The sequence below is a fragment of the Pongo abelii genome, chromosome 2, assembly GCF_028885655.2.
Source record: "Pongo abelii isolate AG06213 chromosome 2, NHGRI_mPonAbe1-v2.0_pri, whole genome shotgun sequence".
Lineage (NCBI taxonomy): Eukaryota > Metazoa > Chordata > Mammalia > Primates > Hominidae > Pongo > Pongo abelii.
In genome coordinates, this window is record NC_085928.1 from 37,393,175 (window position 1) to 37,415,791 (window position 22,617).

The 22,617-nt window shown below is 37.7% G+C and overlaps 1 protein-coding gene and 1 pseudogene across 50 annotated transcripts in view; both read left to right on the forward strand.

Moving 5' to 3' along the window:
* The window catches only part of ABI3BP (ABI family member 3 binding protein), a 255,427-nt gene that overhangs the window by 71,705 nt on the left and 161,105 nt on the right, over positions 1–22,617 (forward strand). For all 50 annotated transcript variants that reach the window (XM_024245145.3, XM_024245155.3, XM_063721849.1 and 47 more), the window contains exon 2: positions 6,213–6,392. In XM_024245145.3, coding sequence (XP_024100913.3) covers positions 6,213–6,392 — 180 coding nt within the window. The remainder of the gene's footprint in view (positions 1–6,212; positions 6,393–22,617) is intronic.
* LOC112132583 (BRCA1-A complex subunit Abraxas 1-like) lies at positions 15,709–21,669 on the forward strand (annotated as a pseudogene).

Consider the following 22,617-nt stretch of genomic DNA (forward strand, 5'->3'; position numbering starts at 1 on the left):
CAACCTCACCAGCATCTGTTATCTTCTGACTTTTTAATAATAGCCATTCTGATGGTGTGAGATGATGTTTCATTGTGATTTTGATGTGCATTTCTGTAACGATTAGTGATGTTGGGAACTTTTTCATGTGCTTGTTGGCCACATGTATGTCTTCTTTTGAGAAGTGTCTGTTCCTATTCTTTGCCTATTTTTTAAAATGGGGTTATTTGGTTTTTCTGCTTGTTGATTTGTTCAAGTTTCTTATAGATTCTGGATATTAGACCTTTGTCAGACGAGTAGTTTGCAAGTATTTTCTCCCTTTCTATAGGCTGTCTGTTTACTCTGTTGATAGTTTTGTTTGCTGTGCAGAAGCTCTTTAGTTTAATTAAGTCCCACTTCACCATTTTTGTTTTTGTTTGGGAGACTTTGTCATGAAATCTTTGCCAAGGCCTACGTCCAGAGTGATATGCCCTAGATTTTCCTCGAGGTTTTTATAGTTTTAGGTTTTACATTTATCTTAATCCATCTTGAGTTGATTTTTATGTATGGTGAAAGGAAGGGATCCAGTTTCAATCTTCTGCCTATGGCTAACCATTATCCCACTCCATTTACTGAATAGGGAATCCTTTCCCTATTGCTTGTTTTTTTTTTTTGGCTTTGTTGAAAATCAGATTGTTGTAGGTGTGTGTCCTTATTTCTGGGCTTTCTAACCTGTTACATTGGCCTATGTGTCTGTTTTTGTACTAGTACCATGCCGTTTTGGTTACTGTGGTCCTGTAGTATAGTTTGAAGGCAGGTAGTTTGATGCCTCTAGCTTTGTTCTTTTTGTTTAGAATTGCTTTGGCTACTTGGGCTGTTTTGTGGTTCCATATGAATTTTAGAATAGTTTTTTCTAGTTCTGTGAAAAAAATGTCATTTGTGGTTGATAGAACATTGAATCTGTACGTTGCTGTGGGCAGTATGGCCATTTTACCAATATTGATTCTTCCTATTCATGAGCATGAGATGTTTTCCATTTTTTGTGTCATCTTTGATTTCTTTCAGCAGTGTTTAGTAATTCTTGTTGTAGAGATCTTTTACCTCCATGGTTAGCTGTATTCCTAGGTGGTTTTTTTTTTTGGCTATTGTGAATGGTATTGTATTCTTGATTTGGCCCTTCATTTGGACATTATTGATGGATAGAAGTGCTACTAATTTTTGTCCATTGATTTTGTTTCCTGAAACTTGCTGAAGTTGTTTATCATTTCTAGTAGCCTTTGGGCAGAGACTACAGGATTTTCTAGGTACAGAATTATATTATCTGCAGAGAAACAGTTTGACTTCCTCTCTTCCTATTTGTATGTCTTTTATTTCTTTCTCTTGCTTTCTCTTTCCTGATTGCTCTAGCTAAGACTTTCAGTATCATGTTGAATAGTAATGGTGAGAGTGGGCATCCCTGTCTTGTGCCAGTTCTCAGAGAAAATGCTTCCAGCTTTTGAATGTTCAGCATGATGTTGGCTGTGGGTTTGTCATAGATGGCTCTTATTATTTTGAGCTATGGTCCTTCAATACCTAGTTTGTTGAGGATTTTTAACATGGAAGGATGTTGAATTTTATCAAAAGCCTTTTGTGCATTTATTGAGATGATCGTGCAGTTTTTGTTTTTAGTTCTGTTTATGTGATGAATCACATTTATTAATTTGCATATGTTAAGCCAACCTTACATCTCAGAAATAAAGCCTACTTGATCATGGCAAATTAGCTTTTTCATGTGCAACTGGATTGATTTGCTAGTATTTTGTTGAGGATTTTTGCATCTATGTTCATCAGGGATATTGGCCTGAAGTTTTCTTTTTTCATTGTGTTTCTGCCAGGTTTTGGTATTAGAGTGATACTGGCCTCATAGAATGAGTTATGGAGGAGTCCCTCCTCCTCAATTTTTTGGGGAATAATTTCAGTATGATTGGTACCAGCTCATCTTTATAGGTAGAATTTGGCTGTGAATCTCTCTGGCTGAGGGCCTTTTCAGGTTGGTAGGCTTTTTGTTACTGATTCAATTTTATAACTCATTAATCTATTCAGGATTTCAATTTCTTCCTGGTTCAATCTTGGGAGGTTGTATGGTTCCAGTAATTTATCCATTTCTTCTAGGTTTTCTAGTTTGTGTGCATAGAGGTATTTATAACAGTCTCTGAGGGTTTTTTGGATTTCTGTGGGATCAGTGGTAATGTCACCTTTGTCATTTCTGAGAAAGACTTTTTTTAAAAGAATTTCATAACACTCTTTGAAATATTAACAGATGCACTAAGGTGTTGCAAACAGAGGATTAGAAACCACCATCGTAGATCCAAGATTCTACTTTGCAAATATGCAATTTTTTGTCTAAGGCCTACTAGTGTTACTTTCCCAAAATGTTTACCTTCTGTTTTTATTTTTTCTCACTCCTGTTGACATATGCTTTATTCCTCCTATAAGGTGCAATAAAACGTTCTTCCAGTAGTCTTATTTTTCTGTACTCCTGGGCTCTTCTGGTGACATATATACCATTTTTACTTATAGATGTTGTACTAGTTAAGCTTGTATCATGTGGTATTATTTTCTATGATCCCTACCTTAAGGCACTCACCAGAGGTCTTTATACTAACTGTTGAAAGATGCCATTTTATGACTAGTATTCCAAACTATTAAACCAGAATTACACTGAAAATAAATGTATTATCAAAGATTAAACATTAGTGTAGAATGTACATAGGCATACCTCAAATTATTGGAGAAATTGTCCAAGAGTGTAAAATGTCATTTAATACTCATCTAAACATTCATTCAAAGGAACACTTGAACTTATTTACATTGAAGAAAAAAAAAAACTTGCTTAACCTTTTTGCTGACACTGAAAGAGTCAATTTGGTAATAACTGAGTAAGTCAAGGCATGTAGGGAAGGCAAACCAAAGATAGAGGGAATCCATACTGGGTGGACAACCTGAGCAAAGGTGTAGGGCCAAAGCCTCATATGCATTGCAGAATGTGAGAGGATTGTAAGGGTCAAAAACAAGTGAGAAATGTTGAAAAGTAATAAGAGGAGTAGTAATGTGTGGTAAGATAATGAAGATATTTGAGTTACTGGCTCTAAAAAAGGAACTCAGGTAATGGTCTTAAAATTAAGTTTGTGATGCTGTGTTGAGATGAGATTTGTCTGTGTGTATTTTTCTTTTTCAGAACATTTTAAGTTTAGCTCGAAAGAGTAGTATGAACTGGAATTTTAGAAAAAGTAGAACAGCTAAATGCCAATTCATTTGAATAGTTATATGATGTTGATGTATTTGTGGATATACGTTGTTAGCAAAAGGGAGAGAGACTGGAGTCATGAAAAGTCCTGCGCACAGGAGTTGGATTACTTCCACTTTGTTTGGAAAAATGGAACAGCCTTCCTTGTTCTCATCTGATGTAGCCATCTTTTCCACTTTCCCATGGGAGAAATAATGTGATTCATCAGGCCAGAGTCCATGAGCAAAGGTCTAAGGTAATGATGATGCTGTGACTGTTGGCCCTTTGTCAAATATGAATGCAGCCTACGTGTACTAAGATTTGTTTAATGCTCCCTCCCAACTAAGTGTTGGAAATAAGCTGGTTGTGTTTGGATTCGTTGTGAGACTTGATAGCCTTCTAAAGTAGCAGAATATGTGTTCGATTTACATTGGTTCCATTCTATTGAGCAGGGTGAAGTAACTAGACTTAATCTAGGCACATTATTAAAAAGGGAAAAAATTGACTTTGACAAAATCTGTGTTTTATCTGTGGTATAAATCATCTTATCAAAACCTGGCAAAGTTCGCACAAAACACCAACAGTTGGCACCCCAACTTGAGCATTGTGATCTGTGGTGTGGCCACTCCTTACTCTTTTGGACAGTTACCAAGTTCTCAATGAAAAGAGAGCAGTGCAGTCCAGCCTAGAGAGAACCCAAGATCTAGTTTTGACCCACTTTTAACGTGCTGGGTGCCTCAATTTCCTCATTTGGAGGAATTATACTAGCTGATTTGTAAGATCCCTTTTCAGATTTTGGATAGGCCACTCATATCCCTGGATTTTTATTTTGCCACAGTATAACAATAGTGAGATTCGAGAAGTTTCTAAAAATGTCGTCAAGTTCTTGGAAAGTAAGAACTACTATGCACATACATGGAAACTATAGCCTTAGCTGCCGAGCTGTGAATAATCCCCACAACCTGGTATCCAAGAAAGGGCTATTTTTCTTTTTCCAAAGGCCTAATTGAATCATTTTCTGTGGTTATATTGAGGCTGTGCAGGCTGATTTTGGGTGGCATAGAATAAATTCATTGTGATGATGTTGGGGAGCACATGCTGCACAAAAATGGTGATTGGTATTTGTACAATCTAAGTCTTTGATTAATGAGAAATAGAATGTGAATTATTAAGTCGGTAAATGCAGTCTTCAATAGTCAAAATATTTTTTAAATATTAAATCTTTGGGGAATAAAGAAAAAACATAATTCAGGTTCACAATCCTTTATCTAAAACCCCTGGGGCCAGACATGTTTTGGAATTCAGAAATTTGGAGAGGAGGGTTAGAAAAGAACTAGGATGCCAAGATTATATATTACATAACTTCCTCAGTGGGGTCTTGATCAACACCATTTAACTGAACACATTTCTTCAATGAAACACATGAATAGTCACCCTAGTGGATTAAAGAAAGATTGAATGGCCTCAGGATGGTTCTGACTGGGATGTGTTGCCAGATGAGTTTGAGATAAACTTACAAAAAAAAAAAGACAAAAAAACTACAAAGTTTTTTGATTTCTGAATCATAGCTAAAGAACTGTGGACCTGTATTAGTAAGCACTTGTTGAGCAATTACTATGTGCCAGATTTAAGGTTGTGCCATTTACATTAACTGATTGATATGATTTGGCTCTATGTCCCCATTCAAATCTCATGTTGAATTGTAATCCCCAATGTTAGAAGTAAGTACTGGTGGGAGGTGATTGGATCACAAGGGTGGTTTCTAATGGTTTAGCACCCTCCCCCTAGTGATAGAGTTTGCACGAGATCTGGTTGTTTAAAAGTGTGTGGCACCTTCCTCTTTCTCTTCCTCCTGCTCTGGCCATGTAAGACTTGCCTGCTTTCCTTTCACCTTCCACCATGAAATTTCCCTGCGCCTCCCCAGCCATGCTTCCTGTACAGCCTTAGGAACCATGAGCCAATTAAACCTCTTTTCTTTATAAATTACGCAGTTTTTATAAATTTCAGATATCTCTTTATAGCAGTGCAATAACAGACTAATACACTAACCTCTGTAAATAACTCAGCAAGAAGGTAAATGTTATATATCACTTAGAAACCAGGAAGATAAGGCTCGAGTATCTTCAGTGGGATGCCAGGGTCACAGAAGTGGGGTTTGAACCTGGTTCCTTCTGGCTCCAAAGGCAAAAGACAATGTGTTTCCTCACCACTTGGTCAAGACTTTTAGTTAGTGTGATTATTTGCCTCTGTTGCCTTAGTAGTTTAAAAATAAATGTCTTGAGAATTTGATTAAGGTCTCTCTTCTCATTCTTGGCATCTCTCTGGGAAAGTTCATCCAATTATCACTTATAAGCTAATGACACCCAGATGGGTCTCTACCCCCATCCTGAGTATCACACTTAGAAATCCCACTCACTACTGGACATCTCCATGTACTCCCGGATGTACTCCCAATGGAACTAATCATTTTCCTCCTCAACCGTTCTCTGCCTTCCAGCATTCCCTATTCTACCATGTCAGTTATCCCTTAGACAAAAACCTTTTTTCTTCCCTCCGTTTCCAACTCTGTCAATGACTAAGACCTGTGGATGTGGCACTGGAAAGCCTCATAGAGGAGGCTGGGCGTTTTTGAGCTGTAGTAATTCAATTTTACCAACAGAAAATTCAGGTCCTTTCACCATACCCAGACAGTGTGTAAAGCAAAGGTTCTCGCCAACTTCAAATAGCCAAAATAAACCAAATTCCATCTACCTGCCCAATAATAAACTACTAAGAATTGAACAGTAAGATATACTTTTTATTCTAGGCTACTCTATGTTATTAAGCTTCATTTTGGGCATTTGGGTGTGTGTGCTGTAATACTGAGTAGCAAAGTAGACAACATGTTTTTCAAGAACAATGCCTCTAGCCACCAACACTTGCTGGGAATTTGGGTAGGATGCTAAAAATGGGAAGTAACAGCCATCGATGTTTTCATTCCCATTGTTAGGTAAAAGGCCAAACCTGAAAGTCCACATCAATACCACGAGTGACTCCATCCTCTTGAAGTTCCTGCGTCCAAGTCCAAATGTAAAGCTTGAAGGTCTTCTCCTGGGATATGGCAGCAATGTATCACCAAACCAGTACTTCCCTCTTCCCGCTGAAGGGAAATTCACAGAGGCTATAGTTGGTAAGGTGTTTGGGTATTGGGCTGGGAAGGAAAGGAGGTTAAGAGGTGGTGGGTGTAACATGACCTACAAATCTTGATGTCAAGAACTATTTTTTCTACATCCTTAGCTTAATCATATGGTAGAATTACAAGACATCTTCATAATTGTTACAACTCATAGCACAATTCTTTACATTAAAAAAATTATTACATGCAGAAATAGTTATCTTCATTGTCCCTGGCCATATAACTTAAAAATTCATAAGGATAAAAACAGCTGAAATGTCTGGGATTAAGTCTCTGTAACATATTTTATGTGGACTAGTTTTCATTACTGCTGTACCTTACTATCTTTTGATAGTACAACTACAGCATTTTGAGTGTCTTTTCATGAAAAGCTACATTTTAAAAAAAGGAAATGTATTATATTTTTAAAAATTTAGAATATTTCAGAGAAAAAGATTAAAGTTTTTCTATGTATTATAAAATTTTATATTGCTTTAAAATGTTTTAAATTATGTTAAAATGTAAATTGAGGATGTGGGTCACTTTTGAGCCTTCTCCAGAAAAATTATTTGCAAATAAAACCATTTAAGAATAATTTTTTTTTAAGCCTGGCACAGTGGCTCACATCTGTAATCACAGCACTTTGGGAGGCTGAAGTGGGCAGATTACTCGAGCCAAGGAGTTCTAGACAGCCTGGGCAACATGACGAAATCCCCTCTCTACAAAAAATACAAAAATTTACCAGGCATGGTAGTTCATGCCTTGTAGTCCCAGCTACTTGTGAGGCTGAAGTGGGAGGATCTCTTGAGCCTGGGGAGGTTGAGGCTGCAGTGAGCAGTGATAGCACCACTGCACTCCAGCCTGCGCAACAGAGTGAGACTCTGTCAAATAAATAAATAAATATATAAATATTTAAAGGATCCTCTATTGTTGTGAATACTTTTAAAGGCTTTCTGGATAGTCTAATAAGAGGTTTATATTTTGTTCCGCTGCTAGGATTATTGCTTAGGAGCTTTCCTATAAGTTTCAGAAGTGTTATCCTATAAATTCAATTACTTTATATCAGCTCTGATAATATGCAGGGAATGTTGAAGATTAATCTATTTTGTCCTGTAGCCTCTTGTTTCTCATACAGACGTCTCTGTTGGACTTCAAAATCTGGCAACAGAGTAATATTGTTAATTAAGCGTCTAAACTAGATTTTACATAAGACAAACACTTTAAAGCAAACCTACTAGTTTGTTACCAAAAAACTGAGAGGTAAGCATTTCTGACAAATGTAGTAACACTAACCTTGACCACAAAAACCATAAAGAAGTCTCCACTCTATTCACTCTTTAGTATAAAAAGTGACCGGAAGCCGTGTGTTTGCCCCCACACAAATAGAAACAGATGACATATTACCCCTTTTTTCATTGAGCATTAGGAGTAATATTTTATTTATGATAGTTTTTTTGTTATATAAATTGAAATTTTGGTCAATTGTAAGCTCTTTTTCCATATAAGGTGAAAATTGTTCAATCTTAAAGTAATAGAAGTCAAATTACTACTGATAAAAAATATGTTCAGAAAACTAAAGAAAATTTGTTGCACAAATATTTTAACCTTTCACTGTTTCAATGACGAAAATTGATTAAATGGACTAGGGACACTTTTATTTATTTATATTATGTTCATTCTTTAAAGTTTTTTATTACAGGAAATTTCAGACAACCAAGGAAAGAGTATTAAAATGAACCTTCATATCTCAGCATGCAGCTTGAATATATATCACTGTTTTGCTAATCTTGTTCTGTGTATTCTTTCATACATACTGTATTCATTGCTGGGTATTTAAAGCATAACCAGGTATCACATTTCTTTATCTAAAAATGTTTCAGTATGCATCTCTAACAGATAAAAAATATTTTTAATAACACTATGTTTTTATCACATTATAACAATAATTCCATAATACCATTTTATACCTAGAACACATTTAAATTTCTCTGGTGATCTTAAAAATGTCTTTTTAGGGTTGGTTTGTGTGAATCAGGATCCAAACAGGTGTATATGATATATTGGATTATGCCTCTTAAGTATCTTTTATTCTGTAACAATCCTCTCTACCTTCTCTTTTTAAATGTCATTGATTTCTAGAGAAATTGGGTCATTTATCATAGAGAATGTCCATATTCTATATTACAGAATATGGAACTGGTTGTTTCTATTCTGTATTTTTTGAGCTGGCTCCTCGTATCCCCTGTATTTCCTACGAAGATATAATTAGATCTAGAGGCTGTATTAGATTTGAATTTGGGGGAAGGGGGAATGTAGTACTTTATAGGTGGTACTATGTATTTCCTAATGACTCACAAAAAGAGGTGCATAATGGCTGCCTGTCCCATTTGGTGATCCTAAGACTGATGTGTTTAGGTGGTCTCAGCCTGGTCTCTCACAATAAAATTCTCCATCAAATTTTCACCTAATGGTTTTAGCATGTTTTGATAATCATTGCCCAGATCTATTATTTTATTCAGGAGTTATAAACAACAATTTTCTCATTCTATTATTCTTTCTCCCTATTTTAGCCAATGATAAAGAAAAAATTTCTCTCATCCACTTTTTTATTTTCCATATATATTGGTTTTATTAGGTTGGTACAAAAGTTATTGCAGTTTTTGCCGTTACTTTCAATAAGAAAGGCAGGGTAAATTTTCATTGTTATAAGTTGATGCTCTGATGATTTCCAAAGATGACCAGTGACAGTGTTCGTTGGTTGGGTTTTAGGGCCAATAAGAATGCACTGATTTTTATATATTTAATGGGTTTTTATCAATATATCACTTATCTATGCCTTATGATTCTTTTGGTCTAGCTTAAATATGCTTATTTACTTTGGTTAACTATAATACTGAAAACTTCTCAAAGTCAAGCTTATGTCTTATTCTTTGGTTATTCATATCAAGATAATTTACATTAAGTAGATAGGCACTAAATATTTGTGCACAGAATTGGATAGACTTCACTCTGTGTAGAATATTTAGGCTGGAAGAGGACTTGAGAGATTGTTTAATCTAAGTCCTGTCATCAGGAAAGTAGCTATTGAAGTCATTTAGGGCAGATAAAATAGGTCGCTGTGCATCTCAAAGAACCTAGGGACAAAGATTCCACAACTCCAAGAAGGCTATTCCAATTATTATTTTTAAAACTCTTACCTCATATTGTAGATCAATATGTTCTTTTTATTAATTCCTTTTCTCTTCTAGTATTCTAGTGGAAATGAGAAAACATTCCTCATACATATTTCCTTTTCTGTATTTTTTTAAGCCAAGAGATTTGTGTGCTTCTGCCTTTATTACTTCAAAAATGAACTTTTGTTCCAAGTTAAATGTTATTTTTTGGTTGTTTAAATTGGTTATTTATAGTCTTCCGTGACTGTATTTGCATTAATTGCTCCTAATTGATTAAGCAGCCATACATTAGTTTCCTGCTGCTGCTAAAACAAATTACTACAAATTTGGTGGCTTCAAACATTACAGGTTTATTATCTTGCAGTTGTAGGTCAGAAATCCAACATGGGTCTCACTGAGCTAAAATCAAGGTGTGGGCAGAGCTGCATTCCTTTCTGGAGGCTCTGAGGGGAGAATCTGGTTTTATGTCTTTTCCAGCTTTTAGAGGCTACTGCATTTCTCTTCCACTCAAAGTCAAAAACAGTGGGTCAAGCCCTTATCACATCACGTCACATCACCGTCATCACCATCGCCGTCACCATCACCATCATGTCACATCACCCTGGCCCCCTTTCCTGCTTTCCTCTTCTACTTTTAAGGGCCCTTGCGATTGTAGTAAGCTCAGCTGTATAATCCAGGGTACTTTCCCTATTTTAAAATCAGCTGATTAGCGATTGTAATTCCACCTGCAACCTCAATTCTCCCTTGTCACGCAACCTCACATCTTCACAAGTTCTGGGGATTAGGATGTAAGCAAGCTTTGTTGGGGGTATTATCCTGTCTGCTACAAGCTGTATGTTTAAAATTTGCATCTCTATTCAATTCCCTTTCTGATATCAGTTTACTGTGCAATGAATCTCAACTCTGCTCATCTGTAACAGGTGTATTTTTCACAGCTATGCTGTGGTGGTTTAGTGTATTTGTAACTATAAACTGATGAATTAAAGTCCCTTGAGTGCAAAGTACCATACAAGAGCAAAGAATTTTTATTTCTTCATGGAAAAAAAGCATCACTTACAGCTCCTACTCTTACTTTCTTTTGTAGTAAGGTAGTGGTACGTTTTTCGGTTGCATGAAACTATACCCAAACACAGTGAATTACCCTCAGTTTCTAAGCAAATATTAAGTACAGCCTTGTCTGACACATTTCGTTTGTTTAATGATATGTTTACCATCATTTTTCATTTTTCCATTGAATTGAGAAGCTGTTGATTATTCAGAAATATTCAAGCTAACATTTAGTAACCTGTGGACTAGGATTTCCACTAAGTAATCATTTATAACCATTTTTACATTTAATACCTATTATCTTTCTATTTATTAAGTATTGACAGAGATGTTTTCAAGTCACTTACTGCTTTTCCATGCAAAAGTAAACAAAACCATCCTTTTGCCATTTTGGAAATTAATATTCATATGAAATTTCTGTAAAAATTTATCTAAGATTGTACTAGAGGGGGCAGTAGGAAAAATAGTATTTTCCCCGGTGGCTATTAATAAATATTAATGGCCTCCAGAGCCCTGCGATGACGTGATAAAACATGATTCACATTTCATAGATCCTCTAAGTTCCTATGTCTTTTTTTTTACTCACATCATGAATGTTCTCACTCCTGGTTAACAATTTAAGTTTCTGCTGCTTTCTTTTATGGTCAGCTGCTAGTAATTTTGCTAACGTCTCATTAGCTGAGAACTTTCTCAGCGTTGAACTTTAAAGACTCATACTTAATGATGTTCTGTTGACATCTGAAAACACTTTAATCAGTGTCACCTGCAGAGGAAAACCTACAGCCATCAGTTATGTGGTGCACGTTGAAGAATTGCTTTAGTATCCTTACTGCAGAAAAAGCTTAAGTTTAAAAATATGTGTTCACTATGACAAATTCTGATTGAAGATTTTGTCTTCCAACCAGGTGTTAGGACTCCAAAGGGAGTAATGGGGTGCAAATGTTTTAATTCTCATGTTCTCACAGCTGCTAACCCTCACACTCATTTCTCTAAGGGAGTGCATTTCTCACACTCAGCACAGGCCTTTCAGTCACTATCTTGCCTATAACTCCTCCAAGTGATGCCAGCTCTAGTGAGGAAAAGGATTCAGTGCCAATGCACTGGAAATGCTCTAAGCTGAAAAAAGTCCTAGACAAGGATGCTAAAATCTGTGTTCTAGGAAAGATCAGCCTTCATTTGAGAGGTAGCATGATATGACGAAAGAATACCTATTTACTTTTGAGTCAGACAGACCTGGGTTCAAATTCAACACGACTTATTGTGGAATAGTTGTGGGTAAGTAGTTTAAATTATCTGAATTATATTTTTCTCATTTATAAAATAGAGAATAATCTTTCAGAAGCATTGTAAAGACTATGGCTGAATCATATAAAGAAGCTAATATAGGCTGGGTGTGGTGGCTCATGCCTGTAATCCCAGCATTTTGAGATGCCGAGGCGGGTGGATCACGAGGTCAGAAGTTCAAGACCAGCCTGTCCAAGATGGTGAAACCTTGTCTCTACTAAAAATGCAAAAATTAGCTGGGTGTGGTGGCGGGTGCCTATAATCCCAGCTACTCAGGAAGCTGAGGCAGAGAATTGCTTGAACCTGGGAGGGGGAGGTTGCAGTGAGTCAAGATCACGCCACTGCACTCCAGCCTGGGAGTCAGAGCAAGACTCCATCTCAAAACAAATTAAAAAAAGGAAGCTAATATAGACTCTAGCACAGAGTAGGCATGTTTTATAAATTTTGTCAGTTGCTGTTATAACAAGCAGAGTGGCCTTGGATAATTTACCTAACACTTCTGAGCTTTGTTTGTCTCAATTGCTAATAACTATTGGGTTAACTTTCCACTAAAGTTCTGGCCAGCTCTAAGAGGTTAGTGTCTAGGTTGAAAAAGCTTGGTCTAAGTGGCAGTTTTGTGATTTTGTTTTATATTTGTGGGTGGGGAGATAGTGTTGGTAAAATTGTAGAGGGTAGATTGTTTTAGCAGAGCTGTTAGTCACTGAAAGGCAGCCATGCCCATCTATCATACCCAAGTATGTTTCTCGTCAGGGTCAACTCTCAAAACAAGATTAAAAAGCAAAATAAGCAAAATCTAAGATGACGACACAGTAGCTGATGCATACACACAGCTCTCTCCCAAAGTCATTATTATCTCTTAATTATCGAGGGTATCCTGTGTCAAAGCTGTTTTGTGCCTTTGGTGAAGAGAGTCGTCAGGTGCCTCTTAGAATTCCTTAGCTGTGGCCTCCAAAGAAAAATATGGTGACTCCCCCAAAAATATATACCTGAAAAAGTCTGTCATCTCTAGATCTCACTTTTTCAATCTCTTATTCAAATAAAGCAATTTTTAGCAAGAAGATAGCGAGAATTTTCACCTGTCCTACTAAACAGATAAAAATAAGTGCATGACGCTTTAATTTACTTAACTGATGGCAATTCTATCTCAGCGCATTTGGGCTAAAATTCAACCATCAGTTTCTTACTTTGAAGTTTCTCACTTTGTTTCACAGTGAAACATTTTCAAAAATTTAAAAGCAAAGTTGATTTACTTTTGAATCAAAGTTGAATCAGTATAAATTGTGTGCTTATAAATTTTAATGCAATTTATATTTCTATAGATTATTAGTACCATTTACAAGGTTTACCCTTAATTTTTATATTTGTATAGATGGCAAGAGGAAATGCACAATTTTTCCTCTTTTACCATGGCAACCCTTAGAATTTCAGTTGTTCTCTTCTTCTCTATCATAAAAACGTTTAAGAATGCTCTATTTTTATGAAAGTGGGATGAAATATAAAATAATAGAGATTGATACTGTTTATTACACTGAAAGATAACTATCATAAGTGATTATGCATTCATTGAAGAAAAACAGAAATAGGGGTTGACAATAACTGAAGGAACTATATAGGGAATATAAAGAAGCTGAAAAAAATAACTTATAAAAAAAAGAAGCAGGATAAACCAATAGAAGGAAATGATATAGTACCAGCCATTGAAGCCAGCTGAGCCCTCTCTTCCTGGCAGAGTCCTTAGAGAGACGGCAAGAGGCTTCAAAGGCAGGGAGCAAGACAGCTGCCAGGAGTGAATATCAGACTCCTGATACCGATGCAAGATGGCAGTTATGCAGGGATAGGTAGTATTGTTAGTTCTCTTTTACCCAGGAGGAGGTTGAAACTCCAAGAGTTTTAAACTTCCTAAGGCTACTCCGCTACTATATGGCAGGTACAGGATTTGAAGCTAGGAAGTCTGAGCTCTGAACCACTGTGTTCTACTGCCTCTCAGAACTTAAGGAACTTTATCTGTTCTACAGGACAAAGGTCATAAGTTCCTGATGTGTTGCTTCTATAATGTCCTGTAAAAAATGGTTAAAAAGTGGGTGGGGAGATGTATTATGGCTACCTCCTCATTAAGGTTTAAATAAAATATGTAAGGCACTCATTTCATCCTCAAAACTTGTTCTCTTCTCCCCTTCCTCCACCACCACCATCTCTGCTTATTATGTGCTGCCCATCCATCAAGTCCTACTTTATCTACTGTACACAAGGCCATTTCTGGCCAGGATAGACATTTCAGTCCCTCTCCATGAATATCCTGGAGGCTTAGCATTTGCTTTTCTCATTCTTAAGGTTAATCAATTGCTATTTGTTTTTATTTTTGTGTGTCTTGTCTGCCTCTACACTTCACCCAAGTAGAAAACTCCCAGGAGCTAAGGACCCCAGGAACCTTAGATTTCGTTTTACCCTCAATGTTGTCATTGATTTCAGAAACACAATTAATGAATGGATGAGTGGATGGGTGGACGGGTGGATGGGTGGACGGGTGGATGAATAGGTGGGAAAGAGGAAAAGGAAAGGCCCAAAAAGTCTGAAACAGCTGTGGGTACCATTTAAGATAGATTTTTCTCTTTTAAAATTATTTTCAAAATGTCATCTAATTCTTAGTTATTTCTTTGGAAATAGATTTACCACTTGGGAAGTATTTGGCTTTAAATCTTCAAGATGAGTCCAAATTTATCATTTTAAAAAAACAGGAATCCCAGAATCATTTGATTTTTTTTTTCCTCCAAGGCACAAAATTTACCAGAACTTAAGCTTCAAAGGGGATTTTTAAAGAAATTCACCTAATAGGTATCAGTTTCTTAATAAATGTACACCATCTCTTAAACAATTCACCATTAGTTTATACCAGAAAGCCATTGTATGATAAGAGATGGCCATTTCATCATGTTTTGGTAAAGAAAACATCCTTTCAAAGTCCTGTTTTTTTCTACTGGATTCAACTACAATGTTTTCATGGTCTGCTTGACTTCATCAAATGATGAACTATCGCCAAGTCTATCTTTTCTTGGAAATACAATACAAAAATTCACAATATTTTAATATAAAGCACAATTTTTTCAAATGTAATCCACAATGCACTGAGATCAAAATCTAACTTTTAAAAAGTCATTCTCGATTATATACAAAAGAGTGTCCCCGAATGGCTAATGGCCCTTTTTGTCATAGGCCAAAAGGATATATGGTCCCAGATTCATTGCAAAAGTCTTGCTATGGAGAAGGGGTCTTAAGTAGAAAGACAGCTGCCAGTAAAAGGATATTAAAGGGGTATCTGGAATAGATATATAAGATAGCATTTAAACTTTAGAATTTTCTTTACTTTTTTACATTTCAAAACCAAGGAACATGGTCACATCAACTTTCCTGATTATCCACATATTATTTTACTTTAAATATTTTACATTCCATGGAAATTCAGTGCTCTCTGACACATGTGGGTCATACCAAGTGCTATGCCATGAAAGCCAGTATTAGGTTATACTCTTCTGTGTTGTTCCCCAGTTGTTTTTGTCGTGTGTGTGTTTCTTCTATGTCATGTCTCACCAGCAAAATAGTAAGCTCCTGAGGACCAGAGCTGAGTCTCACCTTCCCTGATGGGCTCCACAATCAGGGTCAACATATTCACAGCTGTAATAGCTGACTACCCAGAGTTTGCTAGGGAAGGCTCCCTGCCTAGTTGCCTATAGTAAAAATATCCAGGAGAAAAAATTATTCAACTGGGGTAAAGGGTTGACTCTACCCATTAGTAAAGTAACTATATACCCTGTTTTATCTGGCATCGTCATGGTTGACACCTGCTGTTTTGATATAATTAATTGTGCTCCCTTTCTTTCAATAGTACCCCAGTTTAGTTGAAAAATCTATACGCAATCTACATATGGGAGAAAGCCTAGAATTCTTAGCATGGTCCCCAGATATCTGATCCCAAGGTAATAGCCCAGTCTTTTCTCTGCCACTGGGGATGCGCTGCATCAAGAAAAGGGAGACAAAATCAAGGGCTGGAGGATTTGCCACAGGTTTGCCACTGCTGTGTTCCATTCTCCAGGCTGGGCACATAGATGATCAAATGCTGGAGTGTCACTTCTTATCAACCTGTTAGCTGATGATTTAATATTTTTGAGCACTTACAATGTGCTGAGCTAAGGGCTTTATGGAAATTGGTTATTAAATCCTTACAGCAACCCCATGAAGCGGGTACTATTAGCATTCTCTTTGTCCCACTGAAGACAGTGAGTTCCCAAGAGGTTAAGAAATCTACAAGTAGCAGGCTGACTCCTCAGCCTGTATAGCTGAACACCGTGCCAAAGTGCTTTTCTCCATGGCCTATAAGTGTTCCAGTACTTTTGAACTCAATGTTAAAAACTCATCTTGTGTAAATTATTCCTGACTCCCCACTCCTACATGGAAAAGCTGACAAGAACATTTGAAAAGGAAGAAAAACCTTTGCTGATTTGACAGCTTTGATTTTGGATACTATCTGAGAGCTAATGTGACCTGGCTTTACAATTTGAAAGAAAAATATCCAAAGTCCTGATAAAGAAAAATATCCAGACACACTTCCTGTAGCGATAACATGAACAAAGTGGTGAATTCACTGGAAAAATGTGTGTGTGCGAATGTACAGTCTCTACTTCAAAATCAAGCCCTTGCCAAGGCTTAAACCAGTTAACAGACAACACTCTACACTAAACTTCTCTGTGGGGTGCACACATAAAACATGGGCAAGGAAAAAATTACAGGCAATAAAGCCAACAATTTTAATGCCTAACAGGTCTGCTAAACTAGGAAAGGATGTGGCAAGTGGGTAAGAGAAATAGTTTTTAAACATTTGTGGTGTCGGGGAGAGAATCTGCCAGAGCATGCGAGTGAAGCAGGGTTAGTCTGGGACAGTAGCTGAAGGAGATGCTCCCGACTCTATGCCAGGAGCACAGGAAATGAAATGACCTGGAACCTCAGCATTGTGGTCAGTGTCCAGGCACTGGAAGTGGAAGGGTCAGGGCTGGCTTCACGATCAGATGACCAGTGCACTTAGAGGACCTTGCATTCTGGGTTTAATGCCCTGCTGTCACTGTCATGAATTCTTAATTTATCTTTCCGTTTTATTTTGTAAGTGAGGTCCTATCAGACAACAGAGCAGGCGCAGAGGGCTTGGAGCCTGGGTTCTTATGCTTGGCCTCCCAGCCCCTCCCCTAGTTTGATTCTCAACTGTCATGTCCTCCAGCTCTGGTGTCCCTGCTGCTTGGCTGCCTTCCACTTCCCATCCCTATTCAGCGACTTCAGCTGCCCTCCACCTCCAGCAGGGACTTGGGTGTGCACACCTCCATAATGACATCTGGCCGGGCATGGCGGCAGCAGTCCTTGCAGTGTCTGGCAGTGCCACTGTGCATTAAGTAGGGCATTTGGTGAGGGCAAGCCTCCCTCTCACCTGCATCAGGTACACAGTATGTCCCAGTGCAGAAATGGCAATCCCTTGGGGGTCTGTGAATTGGGATGGCAGACCTGCGGGGAAGGGAGATTGACTTTTCACCCCTGGGGGGTGGGTTGGGGGATAAGAGTAAAGCACTTTGAGCTTGATCTTGGAACTGCTGCTGGAGGGAGATAGTAAGTGGAGGGGGAAGAGAGTGGGCTGAGGGTCTGCACCCACCTGCACAGTGCAATATTAAATAGCAAATAAACATTATGATGGGTCAAGACAGAGATGGGGGAAGAAAGTAAGAGTTGAATTTTGTGCCTTCAATGGCACTCTTTTTAGGGTCCTACCTTTTGATTTTGCATCCGACCCTGCAAGTTATATAGTCATCCTTAGGTGAAATGCATGCTTTTAATAGGATTGCCTCCCCAACTCTCACAGAATGAAAGTAAAACTGAGAAAAACTCCAATAATGTCTTCTTCAAAGGATTGTCTTTACAATGACCCTCTGTTTAGAAAAAGTAAGTGTGTCTTTTCTTCCAGACAACCTTAGAAAGCTGTAAATGGTGACCAAGTATGGCAGAGCTATTGGGAGTACACATTACTGGAAAGAGACGCCCTCTTTCCCCCCTTTAACCTTGTCTTCCTCCCATATCCCTTTCCCCACATCCTCTCTTCCAATCAATGCCGCACTCCCATTTCATATGTAGAGGCTCCACTCACTCTCTACAGCGGGCCAATGAGGGGCTGCTTCTCACTGCTGTTATTCAATTCCAAACAATTCTGAGCAACTTCTCTTGTGACATCCGCACCAACATAAGCTGTGAGCTCCCTTCAGAACACGGCTGTGAACATTCTGGAATCCTAGAAGTGGCTGCTGTTCCTAGTCATTTTTGTACTGTTGCTCTGTGGTACGGCTGGCTGCACTTCTGTGAGTAGTTTAACCTTCAGTATGAGCTCAGCCTGCCAGGGGCCTGTTCTGCAGACTGCATCTTAAAGACTGAGATAAGCCAGAATTCTCCAAGCCATGGGGCATAACAGAGTGTTCTGTCAAACTGGGTGTGGGTTCGTTATTCAACAGATCTTGTAATGTTTAATGGAAATAATTACTGAATAGTGTAGGATTTGCTTTAAAATTTGCTCTCCAGTTATTTTTCAGGCAAAGAAGGAAGGTTTTTTTTCCACGTGAAAACATATACTTTCTCTGAGGGAAAAAAAACAGTCCTACAAATAGGACTTATTAAAGACTAATTGTTTGATTACTTTTCAAAAAAATATTTGTTTGTGCTGATTGTGCTATTTCCCAACCCTCTAATTATTTTTTTCCTTTCTGCCTGCAAAGCCTCGGGCTTCATTCATCTTTCTTCTAGCCCCAGGCATTAAAGGAATAGAAGAGCAGATTTATTCATTCTTTCAGAACATGTTTATTGAGCAATTACTATGTTTCCATGTTTAGAGGTACATGAATAAACAGCATGAACTGAAAGCCTGGCCCACGTCCAGAGTGATCCTCAGCCTCGTACAGCTTTCTTCAGGGGCTTAGGAATACTCTAAAAGGTGGAGGACTTATATTACTTTGTGATGCTCCATAATTCTATAGACATTCTTTTTTATGTTTAAGGGCAATGTGCTAGTAATCTACTGAGTGATGTATTAAAAATTAACATTGTATATTAGTCAATTATATTGTATGTATTAACATAGTAAAGTTGGCACAACACTGACATTACTTATGCTACTCTATTCTACTTGAGCTTCAAGCTACCATGAAATTTTGCAAAGCTACAACTTAGCACGTGCCCAAGCAGACAGCAGGATTTCCCCAATTTTCTAGAAAAATAACCATCAGTGTTTTTCCAGAAGTGACGCCATCCTTCCTGAAAGAACATTAGTGATGTTCTTGAGTTGGTCCAGACTTTCAGTTGCTGCTGTTCTGGCCTTTTCATATGTAATTACTTCAGGGTCGCTTAATTACCATGGATAGGCGGGTTTTCTGTAGTTGTTATTGATTCTGTCTTGTGGAGTGAGATGGCATCAACAATATTAGAGCCTATCTTTTTCCAGCAATGGTCTTCAGGGTGGAGGTGGGCTAAAGTTGAGTCATGAATCATTTTTATACCTCATTGGTGAAACTAGTTTGCTGTTGTGGTGTAAATTTTGTTTTATTAGTCAGTTCTTTGTCACCGGAATAAGACAATGGGTGGGGTGGGTGGGGCGCAAATTTGGTCCCTCTGTTGAAACTTAGAACTACTGGTAAGTAGCCTTTCAATAAGTGAGGAGACAACAGCATTCTACTGTTTTTACATTCCAGCTCTCCACAGGCCTGCCCGCCTCTGCCTAGACTGACTTCTTCAGTGGGGTTTCCCTCTCCCTTCTCCCCTTCATCTACCAATAGGCCACAGGGGACCCATCTACAGCAGGGGCAAAGGCAGTTGATAGCCACAGAGTCACAGAGCCCAGGGCGCTGGTGAGCTGTTTATATACCTGTTCCACGGCCACACTTAGGAGGTCCCTTTTTTGAGAACCAACTAGTGGGTGAGTGGAACTCCCTGCTGGAGCTTAAAGACAGCAATATTTCTCAACGGTGTTTTTCAGGTATACGTTACTCAGGGTTAGTGTTGATGAAATGTGGTACAGGAGCTGTGGCCAAATGTCAAGAGCTAGAGGTGCTTAAATTTAGATTATACCCACTCAGGTCTGAATATAGCTAAATGTGGCTTGTGGGCACTTACAGATGCAAATAAGAATTGACAATATTTCTGTTATGGAGATTTCCATGAATATAGTTTTTTCTTTTAATTCTGTGGGTGATTTTATTCTTATTAGGGTCTCATGACGTGCCACACTGGCTTCTAATAAAAATCATTACCTTATTTCATCAAATTCTAAAGCATTTTCAACTGTAAATCAGTCTATTTTATATAAAACTAAGAAACAAGTTGCTAATTAATGGTACTGCTCTTGTATCCCTTGAGGCTTTTATTTTATACTTATGGAAAGAGCTTCCTTTGAATCATTGATGCATACATTTTATGTTGTCTTTTTTTTCTTTTTTTCTTTTTTTTTTTTTTTACAAAAGAGAGAATTTCCTTTTCTATAAACTGTTTTAGAAGCGTTTTAGATTAATGAAGTTGTGAAGATAGGTCTCATGAAGCCTGAGGCGACGGCAGCACGGAGGGTAAGAGCAGGTGTTCTCGGGCTTTGTGTTGACCAGCTTGCCTTACACAACCCCAGCACTGTCTGGGACACGGAAGGTTTTCTTCTTGAGGAAGTAAAAGATGAAGCCAAGAATAGCATTACTGATTCCCAAATGGATGATGTTGAAGTTGTTTATACAATTGACATTCAGAAATATATTCCATGCTTTTTTAGCTTTTATAATTCCTCAAGTGAAGTAAATGAGCAAGCACTGAAGAAAATATTCTCCAATGTCAAAAAGAATGTGATAGGTTGGTACAAATTCTGTCGTCATTCAGATCAGATCATGACGTTTAGAGAGAGGCTGCTTCACAAAAACTTGCAGGAGCATTTTTCAAACCAATAACTTATTTTTCTACTATTAACACCAAGTATAATAACAGAAAGCTGTTCTACTCATCGACTGAAACATGCCTTGAAACCTCAAAAAGGACTTTCTCACAGGGTACTTTTAGTGGTTGCCAATCTGGGTATTTCTGAACAACTAGGTTATAAAACTGTATCAGGTTCCTGTACATCCACTGGTTTTAGCCAAGCAGTAAAAACACACAGCTCTAAATTTTTTGAAGAAGATGGATCATTAAAGGAGGTACATAAGATAAATGAAATGTAATGCTTCATTACAAGAGGAATTAAAGAGTATATGCAAAAAAAAGTGGAAGACAATGAACAAGCAATAAATAAACTAGTAAAGGATATAAACAGATTAAAACAAGAAATTGGAAAAAAGGAGATGAGCATAGATTCAGGCAGCCTGAGAGAAGAACATCTAAAAAGACCCTCAGGGGAACATTTTTCCTGGTCAAGCATTATGGACCTTTTATCCAGATTCTGAATTTCTTCATTCGTATGTTGTCTTTTAAAAAAACAGACATGTTTCTAAAAGCTGTAACAACAACCTCCACTTCGATGTGGTAGCCAATCTGACCTTAATGGTAGAACACACTGACATTCCTGAAGCTAGTCTAGCTAGTAGACCACAAATGACTAAGCATAAAGCCTTAGACTTAGATGACAGATGACAATTCAAGAAATCGCAGCAGTTAGAGATACAAGACAAACCATCTAAAACAGATACTGGTAGTAGTAACCAAGAAAAGCATCTACAATGAGCAGCCCAGAAATAGATGAAGAGATTGAGAAAATGAAGGGATCTAGTGAATATCCAGTCTCCTACATCTTGATCCTTTTAACCTAAAAGGATATTTTTTTTTTCATTTGGCTGATGGGTAAAGCCCAAATATTTCTATTCTATTGTTTTTACTATGTTGAGCTACTTGCACTAATACAGATAAATTCATTTGTTTTTACTATGTTCCCCTGTTTGCAGTAATCCACAGATAAGTCTTAGCATGTTTAATCTATAAAGTATGTTTTCAAACATCAGATGCTTTTATTTCAAAATCTTTTTTCAAATTTCACTAAGTTGTTGAGGGAAAGCCTTACACTGACACATTCTTTATAAGTGGAAAAGTGAGGCTGGGCACAGTGGCTCACACCTGTAATTCCAGCACTTAGGGAGGACAAGGCAGGAGAATTTATTGAGGCCAGGAGTTAGAGACCAACCGGCACAGCATAGTGAGACCCATCTCTATTTAAAAAAAAAAAGGAAAAGCAAGAATAGAAAAGAAATAGAATTTATTTTCACAGTGTAGAAAGAAATTTGTATGAAAATTTACTTTTTATCTAAGTCATTGAAATTCTCCTAAAGTGATAATTTTTTTTACCTCTTTTAAATTATACTTTAAGTTCTGGGGTACATGTGCAGAACATGCAGGTTTGTTACATAGGTATACAAGTGCCACAGTGGTTTGCTGCATTCATCAACCCATCATCTACATTAGGTATTTTTCCTAATGTCATCCCTCCTCCTGCCCCCGACTTCCCAACAGGCCCCAGTGTGTGATGTTCCCCTCCCTGTGTCCATGTGTTCTCATTGTTCAACTCCCACTAATGAGTGAGAACATGTGGTGTTTGGTTGTCTGTTCCTGTGTTAGTTTGTTGAGAATGATGGTTTCCAGCTTCATCCATGTCCCCGCAAAGGACATGAACTCATTCTTTTTTATGGCTGCGTAGTGTATATGTG